The 9,382-nt window shown below is 30.5% G+C and overlaps 2 protein-coding genes across 3 annotated transcripts; one reads left to right on the top strand and one right to left on the bottom strand.

Moving 5' to 3' along the window:
• Window positions 1-298: 298 nt before the first annotated feature.
• On the bottom strand, window positions 299-2,820 carry LOC139813916 (uncharacterized). The gene is made up of 3 exons (XM_071779785.1): window positions 2,572-2,820; window positions 2,161-2,470; window positions 299-1,687 (listed from the first exon to the last, which is right to left on the bottom strand). Exons 2-3 carry the CDS (start codon window positions 2,374-2,376, stop codon window positions 860-862), a joined length of 1,044 nt encoding a protein of 347 aa, XP_071635886.1. The 5' UTR covers window positions 2,377-2,470; window positions 2,572-2,820; the 3' UTR covers window positions 299-859.
• A 235-nt stretch (window positions 2,821-3,055) lies between these two features.
• Window positions 3,056-4,972, top strand: Snf (U1 small nuclear ribonucleoprotein A snf). Of its 2 annotated transcripts, none has more exons than XM_071779791.1 (3): window positions 3,056-3,187; window positions 3,435-3,707; window positions 4,163-4,972. In XM_071779791.1, the coding sequence occupies exons 2-3, from the start codon at window positions 3,471-3,473 to the stop codon at window positions 4,619-4,621; spliced, it is 696 nt and encodes a 231-aa protein (XP_071635892.1). In that variant the 5' UTR covers window positions 3,056-3,187; window positions 3,435-3,470; the 3' UTR covers window positions 4,622-4,972. The 2 variants fall into 2 exon arrangements, with proteins under 2 accessions (XP_071635892.1, XP_071635891.1); XM_071779790.1 differs by having other exon boundaries at window positions 3,110-3,259.
• Window positions 4,973-9,382: the final 4,410 nt, after the last annotated feature.

The raw sequence follows: 9,382 nt of genomic DNA, 5'->3' as shown, positions 1-9,382 counted from the left end.
TCCGTGATGTATCTGATTATAATATGCGAACGTATCATAGGTCATTTTGTTACTACCACAACATCGTGCAAAACTTTTTATTAACACATTGTTCAACAAAAAATTACTTTTTTGTTGGTTTCACCAAGAAATAGTAGAGGGACTTGTTGGAGTTTTGCAAAAGCAGTTTAATGGCGACAGTATACAGACTATATAGTTAATAAAAGTCGTGTTAATATTAGATGAGGATACGTCTCATATATGCATTAATTGTCTGAGTTTTTTTACAATTTGGGTTATGCATTATACGTGACCAATATATGAAGCATTAGATCGTTTATTTCCTCATAATGCTACAAAATTTTTATTATTTTAGATTTCTATCACATGTTAAAACTTGCAAGAAACACTTTAGCTAGACTGAGCGAAATAAAAAGTAACGCAGGCTATATTAGATGACAATATATCGTCGAGCTCTCTGTATATAATTTACAAACGTTATTAAAACTAAACCTTAAAAATAAATTATCTTCATAGTGCGCATTATATTATTTGCTAATCACATTTTTAATCCTTTGTAGTATGAATTTGATAAAGTTTCAGGATATCAATATTTATCACTTTTTTTTAACAAAAACATTTCAGCATTTGATTTGTGGCACAATATAATTAATAAATAGAACCTATATTTAACATATACTTGAGTAATTCTTTAAAAAATATAACTTATTACATGTATCTATATCTATATATATTAAAGTATGTATACAAAAATTAAAACTATTATATATAAACTTTTCTGTAATTAATCATAAAATAATTAATATTACGTAGAATGTATTAAAATACAAAGTAGTATTATCATATTATTTTTTTCTCGTCAACTTTGCATATTATTAGTGATATAAGTTGCAAAACATTCTAGCCACTCAAGAAAGTGGGACATAAAAATTAACGGAACATCTTTATTTTCATTGTAGATTTGTTTCATAGTTTGTAACGCATATTTTCGTGTTTGTGCTGTATGATGCTTGGGACTTATTCTTAATAAAATTACACAAGAACGTAGTTTCCTGGGATAAAGGTCCACGATATCTCTGTTGTACGTTTCACAAGAACGAGATATCCTCTTTAACATTGACGCTGTGAAATCCAGGACTGCAGATGCATATTGCAACTGAACCAACAGTTCCTTTAAAAAATTAAACATTAATTGAAAAATATATGCAGATCTGGCACCAAGCTCCAATAATTTATTTAACATCTCCTCATCGTTACTTCGGTTAGCTATATGATTTCTTTTCTTTAACGTGGGAACCATGTACACAAAGCTATTGAACAAAGGCTCTTCTATCAATTTAAATTTTTGTAAAGCATATATTTCTTCCTTCGTAGATAGTCTAAGATGCAAATTTGAGCATAGAGCGTTATGTAACAGTCTTTTAATTTTATCATTTGTTTCCACGTGTAAAAGTTTCACAAGTAATCGATCTGTATGACGCATAAAAATTTCATTCTTAACTGACAGGTGTATTACAGAAAGAGTTAAACATATCAAAATGTTTTCCGAGTAGCACTTGATCAAAACATCATCCGTAAGATATTTGTCCAAAAGAATATTCATAAACTTGAAGCTGTTTTCTTTAGATGTAAATATCCTCAAATGTTTAAACGTGCTCGTTGTTCTGCAACACGTCCGTAAGACGTCCTGTAACATAATCATATTAAAATATTACGTATAAAATGACTGACAAAAAAGTAAAAGTATATTAAGCTATGTTTTCTATATAGGGTGAGTGTGCGAAATCATAGTATAAGCAAGACGAAGGTGCGTCGTCATGCCAAATCAAGTCAAACGTGTAAAATCATTTTTTTTGTACGAGGTTTTTGAAATAGATAATTTTGGAAATCTATCAAGTACTTGGACTAGTCAAGTACGTGCACTTGACTATATCTCGACTAACAACGCCAAGCTATAGACCGCTATTTTCTATTCGTATTTGCTGGATATCGGCAAATAATATTTTACGTTCTTATACTTGAATTTTATTTAACACCTTGACTGGTCAAGTTATATTTGGCAAAAGGGTCTCCGCGACGCCACGTTGACATATGCATGTTAACGTGTACTACGATTTCGCATCCACCCTGTATATCTATATTTATGAATACGTAACATACAATAATCAACAATCGAATCGAATAACGTTGATAAGCTTCTTTGGATATCTTATAACATAAGAGATTGTTTAACGATAGACATAAAGCATTCAATACTGTGTCAGATTGTATACAAAGCAAAGTTTTCTTTGACATATTTTCATTATTCTCAGACTGATCAACATTTTCTGCGTCACTGTAGCTTCTTAATATCACTCTTAATATATCTGTATCCATACTACATCCACGTTGCAAAGTAATACACAAACATATAGTTATATATTACGTTGCATGTACTGACGTGTTATTTACACGTCATCATGAGATTAACCTATAAAAAAGAGTAACATTATTAATTAACATAATCTAAATATACGTTTCTTAAGGCAAATAAATACGAAAGGAAACGAAGAAATATTTATGACCATATACCATTTTTAAGACACTGACATATAAATACATCCAGCGTGCGAACCTCTACACTTGCGTGCAAAATTAACAGAAACTATTTATTTAAAAGTGTAAATTAAAATAATAGAAATAGTATTAATAAATCGAGCGATTTCTCCAAAATTCTTTTTTCGTAATAGTAATGCTTCGATCGAGATACAGATAGAGATACAGATAAACTAAACAAAGAAAAAAATTTTGCGACGTGATCTCACAGGCATTTAGGCTGAGAGGCTGAGTTTCCACTGAGCGCGTCACGCGTCGCGTCATCACAAGTTAACCAATCAAAACATCACATTTTCACCCCGTCACAAGTAATGTAAAATGGGGGATGTGTCGCGTGGTTCGTAAAGTCGCGAGTCGTAAGAATTGACCAATCACAATCGAATTTGAGGAGAATAATCGACTGTGATTGGTCAATTTTTACGACTCACGACTTTACGACATACTGCGGTTATACCGTACTGTGGTCACACTGGCATGTTGGCAACCCTAGTCAACGATTGGGTTTGGCCGAAGTGGCCCTTATGTATGTATGCACTATGTTTATGGTCATATGGCCTAAGCGCCATGGTTTAATAGACGCATAACCTTTAGGGTAACGTAACCTAACATATATATCGTTTTGTTTAAGTTTCTGCTTAGAGAATTAATACAATTATTCAAACATGTGAGCGTGCATATATTATGTTTATTTTGTTATATTAGTAATATATTATAATTTAGTAATTTGTTGTGTATATATATATATATATATATATATACACACGCATATACATATTTATATTTTTATAAACTAAGTATTTAAGTTTAACGTTTATCTTATGTATTATTTTTATTTACAGAAAATACAGAGCATCTGATATTAATTTTTAGTGAAAATGGATATTCGTCCAAATAATACCATTTATATCAATAATTTAAATGAAAAAATTAAGAAAGAAGAATTAAAAAAATCATTGTATGCTATTTTCTCTCAATTTGGTCAAATTTTGGATATTGTGGCTTTGAAAACATTGAAGATGCGTGGACAGGCATTTGTTATTTTCAAGGAAATAGCAAGTGCTACAAATGCCTTGAGATCGATGCAAGGCTTTCCATTCTATGACAAACCAATGGTAAGAACTTGGAACGTCTTATTTGTATTATTTTGCCTTTATATTGTATTTTGGTGTTTTTATTAAAACTTTTCTATGTACATATGTATTCTATAACTGAGTTCCTTTTGACGCTTTCAGCGCTGAAAGCCGCGCTCCATGTCTATTTGATATTTGATGTGCAACGAAGATAGAATGATGCTTATAGCACTGAAAATGTCAAAGGAAATGCAGCCTATATATCACGTGTCTACATAGATGCAATCTATACAATATATAAATTGCATCTATGCACACAAGTTAATATTTTAAAAAATTTGACTTGTACCGCTATAGCTTTTACCACTCCTAAAGATATATATCTTATATTTATATAACGTATATTTAATCTATATGTATATTTAATATATATTTTATACATATAAATGTACGAAGATGTAAAAATAATCAATTTTTTAAATTCTTTGATTTTACAGAGAATACAATATGCTAAAACTGACAGCGATATAATTGCCAAAATGAAAGGTACCTTTGCAGAGCGTCCAAAGAAACCAAAACGAGTTATTCCAGTGGCAGATGAAGAAGCCAAACGTGCCAAGAAACGTGCAAAAGAGCAAGCAAAACATTCACAACAAATTGGTTACCATGCTAGTGTACCCCCACATCCAGGACTTGTTAATACTGCTGTTCCCGAACAGCCACCTAATCAGATATTGTTCTTAACAAATTTACCTGACGAGACGAGTGAAATGATGTTATCAATGCTGTTTAATCAATTTCCGGGCTTCAAAGAGGTACGGTTAGTACCTAACCGACATGATATTGCATTTGTTGAATTTGAAAATGAGGTTCAATCTGGAGCGGCAAAGGATGCGCTTCAAGGTTTCAAAATTACACCTTCACATGCAATGAAAATATCATTTGCAAAGAAATAGATTTATAATCTTTTTGTATTGATCATACTATATAACAAAATAGAAATAAAGTGTAAGTTGAACTGCATTTGTATAAAAATAAATGTAGTCATTGATATTGGCTTTGATTATCTTACATAATTTTGTACAAGCTAAAGTATTTTATGTAATATCCAGTGTTATTTTGCAATTGGATTTAACAACAATTTTTAATGTGATTTCTCACATTATTGCATATATTCTGTCTGATAAGTTGTGCTATATACGTGAAATATTTCAATTTAAAAGTATATGTCAGAACTTATACAACTTATTTTTAAATAAATTTGTATTTGAATGCTTTATGCAAAAATAAATGATGTAAAACAGCAACGAATAAATTTTCCTTCAAAATTCCTATTTATTATATTGTATTGAAATATTTTTTAATATTTTATAGATTATCAAATTTATAGGGATAATATATTTACAAACTATTATTTAAGAATATGTACGTAAGAGTCTATATACATATACTATATATAAATATAAATATGTGGACACATATACATAATATATATAACCCCATATGCGGGGCTATCTGTCCACATAATAAAAAATACATTATTTATATTAATTATTATACTTGATTACAATATTATTTATTATTAATATATAATATTGAAAAAACTGCCTACACTCGTTGGAGTCAGAGAAAAGTAGTAGGCACTTTGCGTCGATTTTTTGACAAGTTTCCTGCGTAGAGCTAACTTTTCTTTGATATCGATAGACGTCGATTTGATGGATCATTTCTCGCTGGGTTTGTTAATTTTCAAAGAGTAGTATTTTTATTTTCAATTTATTTTTATTTCTTTTAGACCTAAACTAGTGATCCCTTTCGCCCCAAATTTCGAGGTGAATCGGATAATTCTCTTCCTTTCATTTTTTCGTTGTGCAATAAGAAATATCATGTTTATGTATTATTTTATTATATGAAAGCTAAAGTTATAAAGATTAAGAATCTATAATAAAATTAAGTAACAAAATTTGTTTTTGATTACTTTAATTTTTACCAAGAAAGAAAAATTTATCCGATTTACATGTATGTGAAGTTAGCATATCACGTGTCAGCATCACGGTTGTATCCGTGGTCAGCATATAAAAAAAAGTAGACTTCTTTTTGCATACAACCGAGTTCTATCGTTCCTGATAAATTTTAACAATAGTTCTGGTCATTTAACATAAATAAACGGAAGTTGAGAAATGATATGCTAACTTCCCGCGAAGTCAGCATATCATATAATTTTTTCGAAATTTACTCCAATGAATTTTATAGTTTTTAACGAGTTCTATAGTTTTATAACATAATTCTGACCATTAACTATCTCTAAATAATTATTAACACGTATTATCAGCATATCACTTCGTACATATCATTCCGTACAGTTCTGACCACTGGCTACCTTTAAATAATTATTAACACGTATTATCAGCATATCACTCGTACTAGAGTGATATGCTATGCTTCTGCGATAAGTTCTCGGCTCGTTCGAGATTTTAAACAATAGTTCTAAACTCCCTGACGAGAACTAGTCGCAGAAGCATAGCATATATCACTCTAGTATGAGTGGATATGCTGATAATACGTGTTAATAATTATTTAAAGATAGTTAATGGTCATAACTGTACGGAACTATCGTCAGGGGGTTTAGAATTATTGTTTAAAATCTCAAATGCGCCGAGAACTTGTCGCAGAAGCATAGCATATCACTCTAGTACGAGTGATATGCTGATAATACGTGTTAATAATTATTTAGAGATAGTTAATGGTCAGAACTATGTTATAAAACTATAGAACTCGTCAAAAACTATAAAATTCATTGGAGTAAATTTCGAAAAAGTTATATGATATGCTGACTTGGCGAAAAATTAGCATATATCATTTCTCAACTTCCGTTTATTTATGTTAAATAATCAGAACTATTGTTAAAATTTATCAGGAACTTATAGAACTCGGTTGTATGCAAAGAGAACTCTACTTTTTTTTTAATATGCTGACACGTGATATGCTAACTTCATACACGTCCGATTTACCTCGGTCTACCCTATGCATAATTTTAATAATATAATCTATAGGTATTTAAAAAGCCACGTGAGAAACAAAACCCAATATGAATATATGTATTTATGTACATGTGACTGAAACGTAACGTGGGGCACAAAAGATATCACTTTTTGCGTAACAGATTTTAAAGTCTCGGGATCGATTGACTGCCTCGATTTTTTTTAAACTAATCTCAATCGAAAGCTTAAATCAACATTACATAAAAAAAACCTTTTGTCCTTGAATTTTTGAAAACTGATTTAGTTTCTGAGATAATTTACTCGTAAACTCGCTTGAATATGAATTCTAGATAAACTTGTAGCGCGCCTCGATGTTTATGCGGTGATGTAGTCATGCACATATGGTCAATCGCTTTTATGTACTTGGAGTCGCTACACTCGATATTCTTATGGAGACGTTTTTAAGATTTATGTAAGTGGGTTTTATTTATACGTAAAATTATTTATACGTTTTATATATATATATATATATATATAATTTCTTTATCTTAAATATTTAAATAGATTGTAGTAACAAAATATTGACAGTATAGATTATAAATGTTAAAAGTATGCCAGGGTAATAGCGGCTCGCTAAAACGCTAAATACGTTAATATTGATTACAATGAGAGATCTATTTAATATCAATTCGCACATACATACTTGTGTATATAGGTATGATACTTTGCAATCGCTTAACAAGCAACAATATAATATTTTAAAGCAAACGTGCGAGTACAGTTATAATTATACGTTTTTAAGGATTACGTCATAGTTGGCTATTTACATTTTTTTCAATAAAATAAGAGCTTATCTTATTTACATACGCATATTTCTAAATTTTTAAAAGACGTACCATCTTTTGTTGTTTATATAAAAATTATAGTGAATATAAAATTATAGAACGTATTGGATAAAAAATACACGTATCATATAGTTTTATATCAGAGGTACGTAATAAATATATAAAAAGAAATAAAAGTTTAACTTTTATAATTTTCTCGTTCAAAGAAGAGAAATGAGTTGCGTGACGTTAATTGTGGAGTTATTAAGATAAAAAGTACATACGTGTAAGGTAAACAAACTTATATTTTTTATAAAACTTGAACGAGATTGAAAAAATGTTTCAAGTTAGCTGCTGTGACTTGCATGTTTTTGTTGACTTACACCACTCTGGTTTTTACCCCTCCATATGCGTACTTTTACTCATAAACTATCTTTATTGCTTATCCCCGCAAGGTTTGCAAGGCGTTTTTATAAGGAATGTTACCCAAACCTTTACACTACTGCCCTTTCTCCTCGTAACTTTAACCCTTTGGACCAACGGCTTAACGTCTCTTTCCGAAAGACGGACCCACCATATATGTACTTTAATAATATATTTTTTTCAAAATTTTTTAATTAAAACTGTGGCTCAAATAAATCAGAAACTTAAAAGTGTTCCGAGATACAGCACCTTCCCCTATATTATTAGTTCTAAGTTATAAATGCGTGCATCAGAAAATAAAAGATCCAAGGCGAGAATTAGAAAATCTTGAATGGACTTGTGTAAATATGTAACGCGCAAATACGCAAGTAGGTAACGACGTGTGATAGTTTCGTAACGTTGAGCGTGTCACAGGAAGATGAACATTATCCACTCAACGTGCTCCAAACCACCACTTTACTCTCTATCTGAACGTAAAGCTGTGCTCGCGCGTATCATCCACAGCCTTATTTATTTAACCCATATATTCATGCCTGTGGTTCTTTGTAAAACATTTGATCCTCCTTTGCAGTTCGTCCAGAAAAAACAGTTGTTATTAACGGAGAAACTGTACTCAAAGTTTACAAGAAAAATATAAAATATTTTTATATTATACACTTAAAATATAATTTACGTATAATTAAAAAATTATAACAAAAGTATGAAATGTTTAAAAATTTTCAATTTTTATACATATGTATAGATATAAAACAATCATATATATACACTGTTAAAGAAAATTAGGGAATCACTTTTTGTCAGCAAATTTTTGCCGTTTTTAAATTATACGTACTTAGCGAATAATTAACGTATAAAAAAAGTTAAAAAAAAGGTTTTACAGGGCAAACTCTCTACTATATAAAGTGCTTTTGTTTAATTTTACGTTACTCAGGTTAATACTCAAAGGCGTGATAAGCTTTGAATAAGGACGTATTTGAGATATCTAAAATCTTAAAATTTGCATCTTTCACCACCTAACAAAAAAATTGGCGAACATAATTATTAATACTATCTCAAAGTACAGACTTTGCTTTTTCAAATAAAAAATGTACTTTGTCCTACGCGCCGCGTATTTAGCGAGATATCGCACGTTAAAGTAACCCCTGTTTTTTTATGATTTCAGCACAATATCGCCGGCATTTGTGTAACCTGATGATGTGCACCACGATGAGGAGGTAGCTCGGTCGGATTTTGCACATGATATATGTATGTGTATATATGGAATGTACATTGTTTGTGTGTACATGTAGAGGTCTTTTTTTAGTAACAAGTGTTGTCACTCTTTGCCGTATTACCTCGCGCGCACGCTTGATCTCATCGTGATGCATTTTTTTACATCAATACGCGTGATATGGCGAAAAAATTGAGTCAATCAAGTGGAATAATGCTTAGTCACATATAGGATTCGAAACAGTACGGTACTTGAAAACATTACAGCTTGACTCCACATTAT

This window comes from Temnothorax longispinosus, chromosome 5 (genome assembly GCF_030848805.1).
Source record: "Temnothorax longispinosus isolate EJ_2023e chromosome 5, Tlon_JGU_v1, whole genome shotgun sequence".
Lineage (NCBI taxonomy): Eukaryota > Metazoa > Arthropoda > Insecta > Hymenoptera > Formicidae > Temnothorax > Temnothorax longispinosus.
This window is presented reverse-complemented; position numbering and strand designations above follow the sequence as displayed.